The 18645-nt window shown below is 55.6% G+C and overlaps 6 protein-coding genes across 6 annotated transcripts; 3 read left to right on the plus strand and 3 right to left on the minus strand.

Annotated features, from left to right (window-relative positions):
• Positions 1–1062: 1062 nt before the first annotated feature.
• On the plus strand, positions 1063–3012 carry SPSK_02342 (uncharacterized protein; the record flags this gene model as incomplete). Its single annotated transcript, XM_016729214.1, has 1 exon — positions 1063–3012. One exon carries the CDS (start codon positions 1063–1065, stop codon positions 3010–3012), a length of 1950 nt encoding a protein of 649 aa, XP_016589051.1.
• Positions 3013–4569: 1557 nt separating this feature from the next.
• SPSK_02301 (tRNA uridine 5-carboxymethylaminomethyl modification enzyme) lies at positions 4570–6735 on the plus strand (the record flags this gene model as incomplete). Its single annotated transcript, XM_016729173.1, has 1 exon — positions 4570–6735. One exon carries the CDS (start codon positions 4570–4572, stop codon positions 6733–6735), a length of 2166 nt encoding a protein of 721 aa, XP_016589052.1.
• A 297-nt stretch (positions 6736–7032) lies between these two features.
• SPSK_02632 (cardiolipin synthase) lies at positions 7033–8076 on the minus strand (the record flags this gene model as incomplete). The annotated part of the gene is made up of 1 exon (XM_016729500.1): positions 7033–8076. One exon carries the CDS (start codon positions 8074–8076, stop codon positions 7033–7035), a length of 1044 nt encoding a protein of 347 aa, XP_016589053.1.
• Positions 8077–8632: 556 nt separating this feature from the next.
• SPSK_02341 (vacuolar protein sorting-associated protein 45) lies at positions 8633–10584 on the minus strand (the record flags this gene model as incomplete). Its single annotated transcript, XM_016729213.1, has 2 exons — positions 8633–9292; positions 9373–10584. 2 exons carry the CDS (start codon positions 10582–10584, stop codon positions 8633–8635), a joined length of 1872 nt encoding a protein of 623 aa, XP_016589054.1.
• A 683-nt stretch (positions 10585–11267) lies between these two features.
• On the plus strand, positions 11268–13083 carry SPSK_02372 (mitochondrion biogenesis protein; the record flags this gene model as incomplete). The annotated part of the gene is made up of 2 exons (XM_016729244.1): positions 11268–11305; positions 11397–13083. 2 exons carry the CDS (start codon positions 11268–11270, stop codon positions 13081–13083), a joined length of 1725 nt encoding a protein of 574 aa, XP_016589055.1.
• A 444-nt stretch (positions 13084–13527) lies between these two features.
• SPSK_02648 (prenyl protein peptidase) lies at positions 13528–14520 on the minus strand (the record flags this gene model as incomplete). Its single annotated transcript, XM_016729516.1, has 1 exon — positions 13528–14520. The coding sequence occupies one exon, from the start codon at positions 14518–14520 to the stop codon at positions 13528–13530; it is 993 nt and encodes a 330-aa protein (XP_016589056.1).
• Between the last annotated feature and the right edge of the window lie 4125 nt (positions 14521–18645).

The following is an 18645-nucleotide window of genomic DNA, read 5'->3' on the forward strand; positions in this document are numbered from 1 at the left end:
CCATCAACACAATTGCCGAAGGCCAATGAACGATGCCTAGGCCTTTTTGTTCAAGTATCCTGAATACATCGTGATAAATGTGTTTCTGATAGTTTGAGCACGGTCGTCCTCAATTTAACGACCATTTTGTCGCAAAGTCCGGAATAATGAATCTGATCTGGTCAGGTTTGGTTTCCTTTGCGTCGCTTTGGGATCTCATGAAACTTGAGAAACCGTTCACCGTAACCTTCCAAATATATTGTAAGTATTGGTGCATAGTAAACCATGGCAAATACAATTGTCTTTCATTGCCGTCTTTGGCAGGGCACAAAGCTCGATACTCCAAAGACTTTGCGAGCTCCAGCATAAAAGTTGTCACTCTCTTCACCAACCTGCTGCTTCTGATGGTATCGTTCTAAAGAGTCATTGACAATATTCTGTGCCATAACATAAGTCACAAGTCCGTATGAACGAAGTCTCTGAAGTAATTACCACCGTGCGCCGTGTCCAACAAGGGCGTCTACCGTCGTACCTTCATCCCTCTCCTTGTCCCTTCCCCCCAGTACCTGCAATATGAAACGGATGTAGTCCACGCCCCCCTCAGTCAGCTTTATCGAAACCATGATGCCGTCATACAGCATCGTGACTGATTATTTTGCTAGTGGAATGTGTAAGAAAACACTCTTTAGTAGTCCGACACCGTATGAGCCAAACGTAGACGCCACATGATATCTCTGTGTAGCCTACGCCAACATGCAGTTCTGTTGCTGAGTGAAGGTGATTATGCCTCCTTACACATAGACACTTCCTTCCTCTGTTGCATCGTAAATAAGAACACCTTCTTTTCGTGTATTTAAACCGAGCTCTGCCTCACATCTATCCCACTGTTTTTTTTTTTGTTGTTTTTTTTACATTTTCTTCTCAACGTGTCTTCATCCGTACCCTATTCTACCAGCTTTTATTTGACTCTACAACTCTCAACATCCAACTCCAAGCTTCTACCACCTGCAACCCACAGACAAAGCACAACACCACATCGATAAACAAATCACATTCTCCAGTTCCTTTGGGCTGCTCTCCAAAATGGACAGTTTTTTCGATTTCGACGCCTATTACGACACGTCTTCGACTGAGGCACTGCCAGAGGTTCCTATGGAATCGGCGATCCTCGAGACACCTCAAAACCCTTCGAGCACAATAGACCAAGATTGGCCTCAGTCAAGCTTGCCAATTGCTGAGTACGCTTGGGACAACCTTGGTCTATTTTCTGACCCCATGGAATCCGCGGGCTTTGAGGAACCCATGGTCCTTGAGAGCCTTATGGAATCTACAAACCCTGAGCCACTCTCAGACTTGTCGGGGTCTATGGACCTTGGGCCGGCTGTGGACTTGACAAATCCCGCACTACTCACAGACTTTGCGCCCACCATAGACGTTCCGCAGACTATGGATCCCGAGGAGCTTGAGCTATTTTTAGGCACCGAGCTGGACACTTCACAATGGCAGCATGTGGACCTTGAGTACCGTGGGATACGTCGAGACTCTATGCTGCCATCATTCTCTACGGCGCTTATTGACCAAGAGGAGCCTTCATACGCCACCGTCCCCCCACCGCTCATGAGCCCCGAGTTCCCTACGGCAAGGATAGACCCTCGGCTACTGGCGCAACCTTCATCGTCAGTTATGCAGACGGATGTGTCTGGTTCAAATCGCGTGGAATTCGATTTCCATGATGCCAGTGCTCTGCTTTCTATGGGAGATGTCCAATTGGATCCCAGCACTGTAGAGCGCAAGATCCTTGACTACACCTGCCGTCTTAATGCTGTCCACTACTACAGGAATGGTGACCTCTGGGACTTCCCTGACCTGCTTAGCAATCCCTATGGCTTTGAAGTGGAATTCGTCGCCTGTGGGCTACGCTTGAGAGAACTTATGTGGTACAAATACGAGCCCAATGTTGCTCCGTCGGAGCGCACGACGGAGCTGCCTAGTATCGCAGGTGGTTTGACCGTCATGCAGTACTCTAGATTACACACTGAAAGCCGTACAGTGTCAAAGTACGAGAACGATCGGGCAGTCCGCTGGGTTTGTTTCATTATTTTCTTCAGAAGCCACGCAAAGCAGCCTGCCGCCCCGCCTCAAGACGCTCCTGGCACCTCTCCCAATGACACTCTTGTCAACACTTCCCAGAACACTCTTGTCAACACTTCCCAGAACACTCTAGTCGCCACTTCCCAGACCCCAAACATCACTTCCCAGAGCACTTTAGGTACTACTATTGGCAACCACACCGACGCTGTTGTTGTTTCTGGTCCTGCTACATCGCCGGCCAAGTCGTACCTCCAAACAGCTGTGGATTACTGGAGCTTGGACGCGGATAAGTGGACCGACGAGACATGGTCCTCGGTTTCGATTCCGAACGAGTTCCTGCCCACAGCGGGAGACAATAATCTGGGCCTTCAGAAGATATTTGTCCAGTGTCCCTTGGCTGCTGAGGCGATTGTTGATCTGGCAATTGGAGGCAAGATCAACTTTGCGACGCAGCGGCCCATGGACGATGTCGTCAGTGGATCTGTTTTCGTCTTCAAAGACGGCGAGCACATCAAACGCTGGACGGACAACCACGTGTGGACGGTGAGCCGCAAAGGCGCCGGCGCAGGCGACATGGTCTATCGCGAGGCCGTCAAAGGCCAGGCCAGCAAAGAGATCAAGCATATCGAGGTCACCGACGCCAACGCTGCGGAATTTCTGCACATCAGCGCAGACGACATCGCCACGTGTCGCACGCCCGTCAAAGAAATTGCCAGTCTCCTGGTCTGCGGCTTGACCTCGGCTGACCATCTCAAGCACGGCGGTTTGGTCAAGCGCACAACCAAGGTTGTCCGCTTGGTTGGCGGTGGGCGAGTGGCCCGTGAATCGAAGCCCGTGAAAGACCAGCGGACAGATCCGACGGTGTTCAGCGTCTATCGTGTCGTCTCGTACTACACGATCAGTGACGTCTGCAACCGTGCCGTGGTGCCATTCCGCGTCTAGTTGCACCCCCTCCTCTTACTGTTGATATTTGCATTTTCGTGTTCTTTGCCAGCAAAGCAACCAATCAACACAAAATGCAACGTTCATCCTCGACGCTCCTTATTTCGGATCGATGGATGGCAACAGTAAGAGGAGGGGGTGCGCACCATACACAACCCACCTAGACCATGTCACGAGTCAAGACAATTTTATTTTGTCTTTGCCTCTGTCTCTGTGTCTTTACTTTTATGGTTGTATGGTTTGCGCATGCCTCCGCGCTCCTTTCCTGGCGTGTCTATCCTGTCTCCCTCGGCCTTCGCAAACAACTACCCCAAAGACACAACCTTGTCAAAAACCCTGAAATCACAATAAAAAGAACAAATAAAAAAATAAAAATAAAAAGAACAGAAAGCTTGTAGTCGCTCGGAATATATGGCTCGTTTTGTTTTCTACTTATTATTCGTCCTTTTTGTTTCCTGTTTCTCGTTTTCCCCCCTTCCTTTTGTTTCTTAATATCTGTTTTCTATCTTTTGTTGGTGTTTTATTTCTCTACTGTCTATTATCTGCTTTTTATTTTTGACACTGTATTTTACTTTTTGTTCCTCATTTCTTTCTTATTTTCTATGTCTTTTTTGGTTTTTTATTTTCTATTTTCATGTTTTTTTCTACGTTCTCTTTTATTACCTCTCCTTTTTTCTTTTCTATTTTCTACGTGCTTTCCTTATTTTAAATGTCTATTTTTATATTTTCTATCTTCTGTTTTTATCTTCTATATTCTCTATCTTTTTTCTTATACCCTGTTTCCTGTTCATTTTCTGGTTTCTTTGTTATTTGCAATTACATGTACACGAGATCGTTCCGCAAATTTGACAAATTTATAATGAAATTCCGAGCTACATGTGATTGTGATATTGTAACATGCAATGTCTAGGAGCTGGAATGACAAACACTTGTAACAAGAGAAAATTGTATAAACATGGCTAAACTGGTCAAGCATATTTTCTACGATGGCAGTAATCAACCTATCAAGCAGGCCTTTTTGATGTAATTTATATTTTGTTTTTTATGAGCTTTAATTTAACTGCCCTCGAAAGGTCGCCACACAACTTCCTGTGATTGAGTTGGCGATGTTTTCCTGCCTCCCGCACGATACAAAACTGGAAAACAACCTTAATAGTTCCTGTTTGCGGTAACATAACAAAATTATCTGAACAGCGTTTACAGCTTGAGTCGTCGTATGTTGACCCCCAAAGTGTCGACTTGCATTGAATTAAGACCTGCTATCTAGTCTGGTGCTAGAGGGCTCTCTATTTTGCCAGTTAGTGCAGCGGTCTAGTCCCTATAAACACTTAATATCACGTGATCTTGTAAGGCGACTTGTTAGCTCGCAGGGCCATCGGCTGCGAAAAGCGCAGTGGGAAAAAAATCGCTTCTGGGACGTCGTTATCTTATCGCGATTTGTTTCTTGGAGCCTGCAGAAACGTCGACAGCAACAGACAAGAGTTATATTCCAATCTCGAGGGTCGTGAATCGGCCTCTCTTTGCCTGGAACGTTACTTTTCTTGATCAACTCGACACATGAAGACAGCGCGACATTCCCTGCCCCTTCGGCAGGGCCTTTCGAGCATTTGCTCGCCCCTGGACCACCAATGCCGACCCGACAGACCAACAGCGCTGCTACGCCAGCGGTGGACGACCCGCGCCCCATGGTTGCGCCGGCGCGGCTTTGCCGACGTGGCCTCCGGATCGCGACCCCCGTTCGATGTCGTGGTAGTCGGTGGTGGTCATGCCGGTGCTGAGGCATGCGCGGCAGCAGCAAGGACGGGCGCGCGGACCGCGCTGGTCACACCGAAACTGGACAACCTGGGCGTCTGCTCGTGCAACCCGAGTTTCGGTGGTATTGGCAAGGGAACCATTCTGAGGGAGATTGATGCGATGGATGGCCTGGCGGGCCGCATCATCGACCGCGCTGGCGTGCAGTTCCGGGTCCTGAACCGGCGCAAGGGACCGGCCGTCTGGGGCCCGCGAGCGCAGATTGACCGGGCGCTGTACAAGAAACACATGCGCGCCGAGCTCGAATCCTACCCGAACCTGTCGATTGTGGAGGGCAGCGTGTCAGACATTGTGGTCGCGGCGGCGGACGAAAAGAGCAACACAGAAACGGCTCGCAGCCGCATCACGGGCATACGTCTCGAGTCGGGCGAGGTGCTTCCCACAAGCGCGGTTATCATCACCACGGGAACCTTTCTGGGCGGCGAGATTCACATTGGCCTCGAGGCCTACCCTTCGGGCCGCATGGGCGAGGCAGCCACATTTGGGCTGAGCCGCTCACTGCGAGAGGCCGGATTCCAGCTCGGCCGTCTCAAGACAGGTACACCGCCACGGCTCGACCGCAAGTCCATCGATTTTGGCATCCTCGAGGAGCAGCCTGGGGACGAGCCACCCATGCCGTTCAGCTACCTCAACGACCGTGTGGCTGTCGACGGGGACCAGCTGTTGTGCCACGCCACGTACACCAACGAGGCCACACACGACGTCGTGCGGGCCAATCTGGACAAGACAATCCACATTCGCGAGACCGTCAAGGGCCCGCGCTACTGCCCATCGCTCGAGTCCAAGGTCATCCGCTTCGGCCACAAGGACCGCCACATTGTGTGGCTGGAGCCCGAGGGCTTCGACAACGACATTGTCTACCCGAACGGCTTGTCGATGACGGTGCCAGCAGAGGCGCAGGAGCAGCTGCTGCGCACGATCCGAGGCCTCGAGAACGTGACGATGCTGCAGCCCGGCTATGGCGTCGAGTACGACTACGTGGACCCGCGCAGCCTCAAAGCCACGCTCGAGACCAAGGCCATTGGCGGCTTGTTCCTGGCCGGCCAGATCAACGGCACCACGGGCTATGAAGAGGCTGCCGGCCAGGGCATCGTGGCAGGCATCAACGCGGGCCGTGCCGCGCAGGGTCTGGAAACCGTGCGGCTGTCGCGCGCCGACGGCTATATTGGCATCATGATTGACGATCTCATCACCAAGGGCGTGTCGGAGCCGTATCGCATGTTCACGGCGCGGTCCGAGTTCCGCCTCAGCGCGCGCTTCGACAACGCCGACGAGCGACTGACGGAAAAGGCACGCGCATGGGGCGTGGTCGGCGACCGCCGCTGGGACCGCTACTGCGCGGACCGCGACCAGGCCGCCGAGCTGACAAGCCTGCTGCGCGGCGTTGTCCTGAGCGCGCCCGCATGGCAGCGCCTGGGCTTCAACGTGCGCGAGGACACCAAGATGCGCAACGGCCTCGACATGATGCGCGTGACGGGCGTCGCGGGCGTCGACGACCTTGTGGCGCGCGGCGCTGTGCCCAACGGGGAGCGCATCCTCGACAATTTCGCGCCGCACGTGCGCCGCCGCGTGTCCATTCATGCGCAGTACGCGCCCTACGAGGCGGCGCAGCTCGCGGAGCGCTCGCGCATGGCACGGGATGAGGCGCTGCAGCTGCCGACAGACCTGGATTACGCACAAGTGACGGGCCTCAGCATTGTGGAGCGGGCGACGTTGACGGAGACGCGGCCCGAGACCTTGGCCCAAGCGCGGCGGCTCGAGGGTATGACGCCAGCCGGATGTGTTAAGCTGCTCAGATACGTGAACCGGCTGCAGAGAACCATCAGCGTGGACGAGAACGCTATTCTGGCGTCGGCCGACGGCGACATGGCGACTGTGGATGCGGAGGCACGCGCAGCCGATCTGTCGTGAGGAGACGTTGGCCCGACTGCATCTGTACGAATTGATTACGACGACGACATGGACAATTGCATAAAGAGCATCTGGGTGTTTGGTGTCGGTTAGCAATTTTGTCGAATTCCTTGTTTCTTTTCCACTCTCTGTAGACTCCCAATGACCAGATGACGAAGCTATGATACATAAATGCACAAAATACTATTCAAAAATAAACGACGCCCCTGCTCCGTTTCCCTTTAAAACTTTGGTCAACTCCGGATGCCCTTTACTCGCCAGCATGGTGCTCCCACCGTCCACAGCCTCTCCTCCATCTCATGGCGACTTGGTCTTTTGCGTCAAGATCTTGACGGCGTCCTTGCTGTACACGTAGCTCGCGCCGCTCCACACCGTCGTCACTGCCACAATGTACTGCATCACTGTCAGCGCGGCCGTCAGGTCGTACGGTCCGCCGAGCATCGCCGCCACCGTGCCCGTGCTTGCCGCCAGAACGGGCGCTGCCGTGGTCACCCCCATCAGCGCCAGCTGCAAGAACGTGTTGTACTTGCTAATGGTTGTCGGCCGCACCTCGGCCGACGGCAGCGAGAAGTCCCAGTACCGCGAAAACGTCTTGGGCGGCGGCAGCGACACCCAGCGGTAGTAGATGGCGGCCACGCCCAGCCCCGCGTCGCGGCCCAGGACGAGCACGGCCAGCCACACGGGCAGCCCGCCCTGCGCGGCTAAGCTCACGGCCAGCACGGTCATGAGCACCTTGTCGGCCATGGGGTCGATCACGCTGCCGACGACGGTGTGCAGGTTCCAGCGGCGGGCGATCCAGCCATCCAGAATGTCAGTGACGGCAGCGGCGGCCAGCAGGGAGAGGGCCCAGCCAGGCTGGTCGGCGACGATCAGGTAGCCGACAAAGGGCGCGGCAATGAGGCGGGCGACCGTCAGAAAGTTGGGGACGGTATAGATGTTCTCGTGGCGGGTTGTGGTCGTGGGCGGGAGTGTGTGGGATGAAGAGGACGAACTGGCTGGAGTAGGTGGTGACAGGGAGCCCTTGTCCGATAGGAGGCGCACGTGCTGCTGTTGCCGGCCGAGAGCACCGCTCCGTAGACGAGATAGAAGGACCCCACGGAGCGGACTCTGAGCACGTGACGGCGATCCAAGGGACGGAGCACAGGGTATCGACACGGCCGACACTTTCGATGTGGTCGATATTGGCCTTGTTTGTGCGCCCGACGGCTGTGTCTGTGTTTGGGGCCATACCGAGGCCAGCGCAAAGGGCGACAAAGGCGTTGACGTCGCTGCCGATGCTGCAAAAAAGGTCACGGTCCTCTGGCCGCCCCGGCCGCAGCCTGCTATCGTGAGCCTCAGCATTGGCTCGACCTTATGCGACGACCAAGGGTATGACGACACAATGGGCCTTGTCTGGGTGTACTGCCAAGGCGACGGCGCTCGGTGGTTGTGACCGTGTGCCCGTGGCGCAAGAAAGTGAAATTCGGGATGCGTTTCCTTGGACGGCAAAGACCTCCCCGGAGGGTAAGAAAAGAAAATTTTAGGGCGTGTTCACCGGTTGCAGGCCACTGAGTGGCCGGAGAAAGACTGCGTCAGTGTGAGCGGCTGTCTGGGGGCTAGCGTGCCCGCGGCAACTAGTGGGTCCAGCCTTGTGAACTGAACAAACAGCACTGAAACATTGAGACAACCCCAAGCCTATTTTGGTGCAACAAAATTACAACTGTTAGAAATGTCTCCCCATCGTCGTCTGATTATATGTCTGGAAGCTGTTTTGTACGTAGCAGGCTAAAAATCTGTAGAAAAAGACAGAAATGACAAAAAAATGAAAGCAAAACGCAAAACGCCATCACAGGAAGACAGCTCCTCTGCATGCGTAATTTAAGCCCACTCTGCCAATCGACTCGGAGCCTCTTGTCTATTATCGCCGCCCAATCTCCTTGCGCAACCGTCCTGCAGCCGTTGTCGGTGGCGGCTCTGGCCACGACGACACTGCTTCGTCCACCTCCTCCCAGAAGCTGTCGGCATTGTGGATGGTCGTGCCGCCCAGAACGATGCGCACGCCGGGGGCCGTCTCGTTGAGACTAGCTACCGTCTTGGCCTCCTCGTACGTCGCACCGCCTACCATAAAGACGACAATGTCCTGTGGCTTGTCACGCGTCGTGCCACCGCCCTCGACGAATGGATACTGCTGCTCGCGCAGCCGGCCCTTGATGAGGTTCTGGAGGGTCGTCTCGAGCAGCGGCGAGTGCATCGTATACACGTTGTCGACACCTTTGAGACCGCGCAGGGCCTTGGCACCGCCCGCAAAAATGCCCGACGACTCGAAAATGTCGGCAATGCCGCCCGCACCGGCACCGGCACCGCCGGCAGCTGCATGGTGCAACGACTGCTGGAAGGCGAGCAGCTTTGCCACCAGATCCGCCTTGCGCTGGGGCACGTTACCGGCGGCCGTCAGTAGATCCACGAGCATGGCCAGGTTGGTCTGGCTCTGCTTCTCGTAGCGGAGGGCGTACAATGCCACCAGGCCGACCTTGGCGTCGGCCGTCACCGATGGCTTCTGGATCAGTGTTTGGACCGTCTAGAGGTTCCGTTAGTATCTGCGTATATGTCCAAACTGAAAACTGGGCACAATATAGAGATCGACCGAGAGGGGCTCACCTTCAAATCTGCCGCGTGGTTGTCGTTGCAAGCAAGGCTCTGCTCGCACTCGCTGACTTCCAACAGGTCCTCCTGGCCGACGCGGCGGCTGAGCTCTGAGATGAGGTGCACATGCTTGCTGACATTGCCCGACAGCTTCCGGAACTCGGGGTATTCCTCCACAAACCGCTTCATGTCGGCAATCGACTCGAGGTTCTCGTTGTTCTTGTGCTTGGACTGGAACTGCGCCACATAGTCCTTGACATTGGAACCCAGGTCGCCAAAATTGAGGTACATGTTCTTTTTGAAAAAAGGGTCCTGGTCCTGCGACAGCACAATCTCACGCAGGTCCGGGCCCGGGTCGGACGACGGGCCTGCCGCGCCGGCGGGGGCCTCTTTGGTCTGCAGGTCCACGCGCCCGTTGCGGATGCCAAACAGCTGGTGCACCATCGCCTGGTACGTCCATTGCGTGAGGAGCGGCGTCACGGCGTCCTCGCGGCGGTCCAGGATCAGCAGGATGGGCGGCGTGTCGACGGGCCGGAAATCAAACAGCTGCTGCTCTTCCTGTGTCATGCGGTACCGCACCTCTGTGGCCAGCTTCTTGGCGAGCAGGCTGCTCTTTGTGTACCGGATCAGCGGCTTCTTCTTGAGCGCCAGCAGCACCGCCAGGACGCCCTCGGTCGACCGCTGCAGCGCGTCCGCGTTCCACGAATCGGACGTGGGGCCCCATACGTGCGTGATCAAGCTGCTGGTCGACAGGCGGCCGAGGTCGAGCGAGAACAGGTCCGGGTTGATGACCACAAAGTCGGCAAAGTACTCCTGCACGCGCTTGACGACCTCGTGGTCGTCGGCCTCGGCAAGCCGCTCCATCGACGACTTTTTGACGACGTTGCTGAAGAACAGGTTGTATTCGCCGTAGCGCGGGTCGCGCAGCTCTTCGACCAGCAGCTGGATCGACTCGGCCGAGGGCCGCACGAAGCAGTAGCAGCGCAGATGGCGCATCTTTTCGCGGTTGCCATTGTCCAGCCGGTCCGTCAGGTACACCTCGTGGTTCAGGAGCGTCGATTGTGTAATGGCCGTCGACACGATGGGCACTGTCTCGCGGTCGAGCAGCAAGATCTTCATTTTCGCCGAGATGGTGGCCGACGCAGCCGCCGAGGACCCCGCGCCAGGGGCGTCGCCGGCCGTCACCATCTTGTTGACATAGCCGGTCACGGCCTGCACGACGTCCATGGCCGTACAATGCGTATAAGTGTAAGCGCTGGATGGAGTGGGAGAAGAGAAGGAGGCGTGCCGAAGGACAGGCTTTCGGATCCGGATGGATCGGAGGTCGTCGTCGCCTGTCGCCTGATTGCTGCCACGGCGTAGCAAGAAGCCAGAAGGCTGTTGAGCCGCAACGAATCGGCGAAATGAAAGAGAGCAGAGATTGGGAGGCAGCTGGTATCTCTCAAGGCGTGGTGCGCGCGTTTAATTGGCAATCGTAGGTCGTGAGGTTATGCTGTCAATGATGGCTAGCAAATGGTGATGTGTTGCGACGATGCTGCAAATGGAGCCTATTGCCTGCTGCATAGACGCCTGTGACGTTCTGCCAACCTGCGCCAGCAAGATCAGCTTAGCTTTTATGTAGAGGTACATCCTAACCGCAATGAATATACAGGTCCATCTACGTACATATACATACCGATAAGATAAGCCCCAAACAAGCTGCGCTAGCACGCTGGACAAAGACCTGCTGGCTTTTGGACCACGTTTTTGGTCCGCCGAGCCAATGCAAATAAATCGACAGCCGAACAACACTCAGCTCCAGCGTCCATGACGGCGCAACAACCAGTACCGTCGGCATCCCGACTGCCACCGACATCTTCCTCTCTCTTCACACAGCAATCCGAATTCCGGTGTCTCGGTTTTGGGCGGCCATGGTCAAGGACGTCTGCCCGCCTCAGGCAGAGCCAGCGTGCGTTTCGCCTTGTCCCACCATTTGTTCTTGTTCTGTCCCAACTAGAAGCTCTGTTCGGCTGACATGAACCCTCTTTCGTCTGATGTAGCCTCTCCTTCACCCAGGGCCTAATCGTAGGCCAGCTGTCTGTCGTTCTGCTTGTTGCAGCCTTCATCAAATTCTTCATCTTTGGCGACCCTCCATCGGCCGAAACCACCGCCTCACAACGAGCCTCGGAACGGCGCTCGCGTACCGATGCACACAGACAATCTCTCCTCACACTGCGTGCCTCGCAGCTAGATCAGCAACGCGGCAATGCTCAAGGCCTGGGCCGAGGCGGTCACGGCCTCGGCCACCAGTCGAGTAGCACCCATGATTTCCTGCAGCCGCCATCGACGGGCGCACAAGGCGCGGCCGGGACGCACCAGCAGCAGCTCAACAACCGCCGTACATCCAGTGTGCTCCGCCGCCCGCCTGTCCTTACCATCGGCTCCATTCTCAACAAGACCTACTACCGCGTCGACAGCCACCAGCCCGAGAGTCTGGACTGGTTCAACGTGCTCATTGCCCAGACCATTGCGCAGTTCCGCAACGACGCCCAGCACAACGATGCCATTCTCACATCGCTCACAAAGGCGCTTAACGGCACGTCACGGCCCGACTTTCTCGACGAGATTCGCGTCACCGAGCTGAGCCTGGGCGAGGACTTCCCCATCTTCAGCAACTGTCGCATCATCCCTGTCGACGAGGACGGGTATGCCACAAACGCCGGTGGCGGGAGCGGCGGCGGCGGCGGCGGCGGTGGCGGTGGAGCTGCTGGCCTTGCGGGCGCGACGCGGCTGCAGGCACGCATGGACGTCGACTTGAGTGACATGATCACCCTGGCCGTCGAGACCAAGCTGCTGCTCAACTACCCACGGCGCCTGTCCGCCGTGCTCCCCGTCGCGCTGGCCGTGTCGGTTGTGCGCTTCAGCGGCACGCTCTCTGTCTCCTTCGTGCCGAGCAACCCGTCGCAGGCCACACCCACCAAGATGATCTTTGCCTTCCTCGACGACTACCGCCTCGACTTTTCGATCCGCAGCTTGCTGGGCAGCCGGTCCCGGCTGCAGGACGTACCCAAGATTGCCCAGCTCATCGAGTCGCGGCTGCATCGCTGGTTCGACGAGCGGGCCGTCGAGCCGCGCTTCCAGGAAATTGAGTTGCCAAGCCTGTGGCCACGTATGAGGAATGCGCGCGGCGGCGGTGCCGGCCCGCCGAGCGAAGATGTGTCCATGTCCGACGGGGGTGCACAGGCAGGCGGCAGTGCGGCTGCTTCTGGTGGTGCCGGCGGTGCCGGCGGTGCTGGTGCAGCTCGCACGGGCTCGAACACGATGCCGACGAGCGGCAATGCTGCAGGCCCGGCCAGTGCCGCCGGCCCTGCAGGGGCGGGTGTTGGTGGCGGTGGACCGGGACCTGCAAACGGCGGCCTGGATGCGCTGCGACAAAGCCGACCAGAGTCGAGGGACTCGCGCGATTCAGTCGCAACGCGCGACACCCGAGACCCGCGGCGCGAGGCCGAGACCGAAAGCTGGGTCGAGCGGCAAGTGCCGCCTTCCTTGCACCAGCACCAGTCGTCGCTGTCGTCTATTTCAACCGCGCAAGGCCAGTCGCATACATCTGGCTACGTCTCACATCACCAGCAACACACATTGCGGCCGTCACAAGACTCGCTGCGGTTCCGGCGGCGGTCACGGCACGACGATGGCTTTTCCATGCCTGGATCGCTTCCCGACATGGGCATAGATCCGCACGGTTGAGATTTACTCGTTGTCCAAAACCGATATACAATGGAGTGAGATTGAACATTTTATAGATGTGCATGATTACTTGCGGGTTTTTTTTTTCGGAATAAATTAAAAGAAAATGGGAGAATAAAATAAACAAAACGGCACGCGCAATTATTGACGATTTACCGGTCTCCCCATCTTATGTATCATACAAAAAGAAACCCCCCGCTATTCTACAAGTGAGACTTTTGAAAGGGTTTTAATGGAATCACCACGGAGATTTGACAGCTTGGTTGTAAAGCCGTTTCAACAAAACAATGTACCATAATTTTGCATACAAAAGCAGGACACACGGCTAACATACAAAAACAGTACTCCTATTCCCTTCATCCCTAATTGAATGCTTCTTTGCAAGACGAGTGTGACACCAGCCTCTGAATTTCTCTCACCACCAGACCTCTTCCAAATGTGGCTTTAGTGGAAAGACACCAAGGCCAGCGGACTCTCCGTTTGCGACCAGAGATGCTGGTACCAGTAGATGGCGCCCGTCACGAGCAGGATGTAGTACGCAATGGTCCAGAGTAGGCTGCCATGGGACTGCGGCGGCTGTGCCGACGACGACGCCCCATTGCCGCCGCTGTCCGGGTTGCGCTGCACGCGGCCCCAGAACCGGGGCAGGCCCATGCTGTTGCAAAAGCTGTGCACGACGCACACGGCTAGCAGGCTGCCTGTGCGCAAGTACAGGAATGTCGCGTAGCTGCCAAACAGCGTTGTATACGCAAACTGGACAAGCGACCGCAGCACGACGTGCGCTTTGGGCACGCCCGGGTGCGTCACCGAAAATTCGTAGGCGTGGTGCAGGTGCGCGAGGCCAAACACGATGGGCGACAGCAGCACAGTACGGCGCACGGGTGTGTGCGCGAGGAGCAACGGCGGCACACCGGCGGCGCGGAACAGGACCTCTTCAGTGACTGGACCGGCGACGAGGTTGCGCCAGTCGGTCCACTCGCCCAGAAAGTAGAGGGGGCCAAACAGACGGGGGGGCGTAGACCCGTCAGCGCTGGCGCGGCCCGCCCACGCACGCCAGCCGCGCTCAACAACAAAGTACTCAAAGAGGGGGCCCACGAAGAGGCCCGCCGTCAGCAAAAGAGCATTCCATGTCTCGACGAGGCCGACGGGGAACACGCCCATGAGATGGAGGGCATCAAAGTTGAGAAGGCGCGTGCCGTCGCCCGGCTTGCCGTTGGTTGTGAGGAGAAGGAAGGTGACGACAGAGCAGATGGCGCAGCTCACGCTGACGGATGCGATGCGCGCTCGAATGACGGAGGGCGCATCGCGCGAGAGCGAGGGCGAGGGCCGGGTGAGGCTGGAGAGGTAGAAGGGCGCGACATAGATGATGGTGTAGACGACCAGGAGGAGGACGGCCGTCTGGGTGGTGATGGGCGGAGGGACCTCTTCTGCAAACATGGCTGTGGTTAGCATAGGATGCAGAGCAACGCTGTTTGGGGAGAGTTGTGCTTGGTAGAGACAAAGATCGGCAGAGGATTTCGGAGAACCTGGTCAAAAGCCAAGCTTCACAGCGCTGTCCAGGCGATGTGGGCGACCTACGTTTCGGCTTATGCCAGATGTATTTATCAATGAGCCCCTTCACGGCCGGCATGCTGGGCAACGCGGATGCAGATGGCAAAGCCCTAGGAATATGACGGGAGCTGTTTGGTTGCCGTCACGTTCTTTGTCGTTGGCAAAGCTGGTGTCGCAAGGGAGGCTCTGCTTTTGCGATTCGTGCGGATGGCCGCACGAAGCCCTCAATGGGAACAATAGCAACGACGATGCGTCGAAGGGGTGGCACAATACGAACCGATGCGGTGGGCGAGCAATCTGGACGGGCGAACCCTCGAAGGTCGACGAGCTTTATCCATAATATGAGCAGAAAGACTACGATATGCAATTGAACGGCAAGCGCAAGGGGACGGCACACGGCCAGCCGCATTGTTAGGTCTCGCTGGAACTGGGCCCACTCGTCGCTCTGTTTCCCCTCCGGCTGGCCCTTCCGGCTGGCCCTTTTGGTCTAGAACACCTGGGGAGAGGTTCCTTTCGCTCACTGGCAACCAACCTTTCGTTCAAAGGACACGACAGTTGCTCCTTTGTTCCTTCTTGTATTGTTATGATGTGCGTGCCATGGCCAATAGCGATACGACCAATTCAATAATTACATGGTGAAATATCGTGGAAAACCTGAGCGCCACTAAACTAGAGTCTTGAGATTCTTGACTGAGTCTCTGTCGAATGTTTACAAGTTCGAGTTCTGCGCAATGTTGATACAACCTGGTTGCCCAATCTGGCTACAGAGAAGCCGTCAACGGACCTGTTAAGATACCTTGTTCGCTCTGCACTTTCCGTCTCCCACTGCGCTCCGTCTGTCGTTGGCGCCTCGCTTGTATTCCATACGCTGTAAATATGTAAGTTGCCTGTTGTGCCTGTTGTGCTCCAAAATGTTATGTTATACGACGGTATGTTCGCAACCCTCCTACTAGATCACGCGACATGGCGTACCTCCTGAAAGATGAGCGCTTGGAACGGTCAATGTCGTTGCCAGTGCGCTACTTGTTAACAAGGAAATCTCACTTGTGGAAGGAGCGAGGCTAGCAGGTAAATACAAAGGCAGCCTTTTTATTTTCATTTTCATTTTTCATTTTTTTTTTCATTTTTTTTTCTTTTCATTCAAGCTTTCGTATCATCTGAACAGCAGAAGCAAAAAGGACTGGATGGGCTTCCAAAGGGCAGTCTTCTGTGCCCTCACCGTCTTTCTCTCCTCTCTGGCCCCCGTGTTTTCTCATCCTTTTTTGTCCACCATACTACGCTCTACCAGACCTGGTCTGTCTAGGCCTCCCCAATTTTCCCGATTCAGTGGACACTCCCCTGTGCTATGGGGACTACAGAGCATTGGAAAAGGTAACTAGTCGTGTCTGGTTGGAACCTCGCCTCCACGCCCCTGTTCACCCCCACCATACGACGCGCTGCCCCAAAGAGCTAAGCCAAAAACGCGTCTTTCCAAGGTCGTTACGCGACGTTATTAAACGCCCGTGGACGCTAGTCTTCACCGTACCTGATTCGAACGCGCCTTGCGGAATTATTGGAGCTCGACACCCCACAGAGAAGTACACTTTGGTATCTTTTTGGAGTTTCTCGTCGTGGCCAGCATGTCTAGTATGTCAGTGAAACCACGGCAGCCTACGGGTAGCCGGCCTTTCTCTCTCTGTGTCGGTCGAGCAAGTAAAACCGAGAGACGGGCGGCAGATGAGACCGACACGAAGCAGAAAGACATAACGATGGCCCCAACGTGGGTATCGAGTAAATGAGGCCGCAGCAACGAGGCCTTCAAGCGCTTGAGATAAGTAAGACAAGGCCGCAGGAAGCTGCAGCAGGTCGGCAGCCCAAAATATCTCAAATGCACGTTGCCATCCACAGATGGCTGTGAGGCGGACGCCGCTCAAACGGGGATCGGCCATGCAGCTGTAGGTGTCTCTGTTTGCCGTTTGGGTTGGCGCTGTCATCCTTTTGTCCCTCCCACCAGGTTGGTCTCCTCCCACAACCAGGTTCGCTGACTGTTTGGCCAACTCGGTTCCGTCGTGCGTTGAGCTCTTGTCTCAGTTGCACCCTGGGGCTACTTTTCCCTCTGTGCGGCCCTGCAGTAGTGTCCAGCCTCACCTCCCACCGTCATCTTATAGGTCCGCTTTTCATGTCATCGTACAGGTGCAGTGCAGCAACCTGCACCTGCATATGAATCCGACCTTTTTCGTACTATTTTTGCTTTTTTTGTCGTCACTTTTGCGTCTTCTATGCTTTGCTGGCTTCCCTGATATCCTCGTACTGCCTGTCTCGCTTCATTTCCCTGTTCTCCTTGCCTTCCTGTTCGCCAGCTGATTTGTTTTGTTTACATTCCACTGATGTGGCGATGCGGCCGGTGGCTCCTGCATCCAACGCATCCAGAGCGCCTTCTCGTAACAGATATGCATGACGCGTTCCTCTGGCTTTCTCATGTGGTCCTTTTTTTCTTGGTACTCTCTTCTGGTCTTTCTATTTTGTCACTGGGCGGTTCGCCAGCCCTGGATTTCTGGTCACCGCCGACACTGTTGGATTGCGACGTAATTAATGTCCAAATGCAATCAACGCCCTAAGCAGACCGTATTTCAGCCGAGAACTGCTGTTTCCACGCAATACCGCAATGAGCAGACCGTTGCTCTTTCCTTTTCCAGCTACGTGACCGTTGTTGCCTTCTTTGGCCACGCTTGAACACATAGAGTGATTTGTGCATCCAGTGGCGTTAATGTTATCATGCACCCGGCTCTTTCCATTCTTTTCTGTCCTGTCATCCTTATCCTCTGCCGTGGTCAAAACGGGGCCAGCATGTCTCTGATCCTCGCACAACATGGTACACACGGCCAAACAAAACAGCTGTGACCAACCGTCTGGCGCGCGCGACCAGGGGTACAGATGAATACTTTCGGTCCCCACGGAACACCGCCGGTTTATGTGAAGTCGTTATTCTGGGTCTTTTTCGTCTAGCAGGAAAAGTCCCCATCACTAACAAACACGCCAATAGCTGCGCAAAAAAGCAAAAAGTGGAAAAGTGAGACGGTCAAAAGCGACTCCTAAACGAGACTTTCCAATCTGCTTTCCTGCACTCTTCCTGCAGGCGTGCTGCAGGTGCACTGCAGGCGTGTTCCCTTCAAATTAAACCGCTGCAGCTTTGTGGACAGTCGCATCTCCAGCACGAATGAGCACAAAGGAGCTTAGAGGAGCAGAAGACGACACAAGACGGCCACTGCGCAACCTCTGCGCAGCACTCGAGCCACTCGCAATACAACGGTATCCGCCACCGTACTGAGACGGGGCTTGCCAGTGGTCGACCAGACCCCAGCCCTAGACGACCCAGACATTGCTCCCCTGAGCGCTGCATGCTCAGGAGCGGTTTCTGGTCCGCACGGAGCATTCATACTCATCTGTACGGAGTTGTGGGCCAATGGCGGCCACGCTTGTGCTTTGCGATGCCACTGTCTCTCTTGGCTGGCTTGGGCCGACTTGGTCAACACCCCTGGTCGCTTTTACAAAGTTTCGCGTGCCAGTTCTGAGGAGACAAGCAAAGAAAGTGAATCAGCAGGGGGGCAAACTCTAAGCTTCTGGCACCACAATCAAATCTAACCAAGGACAGGAGACTAAGTAAGATATGACCGCACGTCTTGTCTTCTGTCTCCGTTGAGGATGGTCCGAGGAGTTGACAACGGTAAGAAGGTCTTTTTCGCGTTGCCCAATTCCCCTCTACTGCTTCCCTCGTCCCGGCAGCTCTCAATCCTGTCCTTGATCCTTGGCTGCTTCCAGATATCTACTGTGCCATCTCGCTTTTCTAAATCTTCTTTTCCTATTTTTCCCTCCCCTCCTCGCTCTTCCTGGCTCTCTCGCCTCGTCGTCCATTCGTTCAGTCGTTCCCGGCTCCGAAACAAGGCCACGCCTACAGCTCCTCTCCTTTGTACATTTTCCTCTCGTTTTGCATACACGCCCAGCGGCACGCCCTCCAGCCAAGTTACGAATTTC

Source organism: Sporothrix schenckii (assembly GCF_000961545.1).
Source record: "Sporothrix schenckii 1099-18 chromosome Unknown Cont43, whole genome shotgun sequence".
NCBI lineage: Eukaryota > Fungi > Ascomycota > Sordariomycetes > Ophiostomatales > Ophiostomataceae > Sporothrix > Sporothrix schenckii.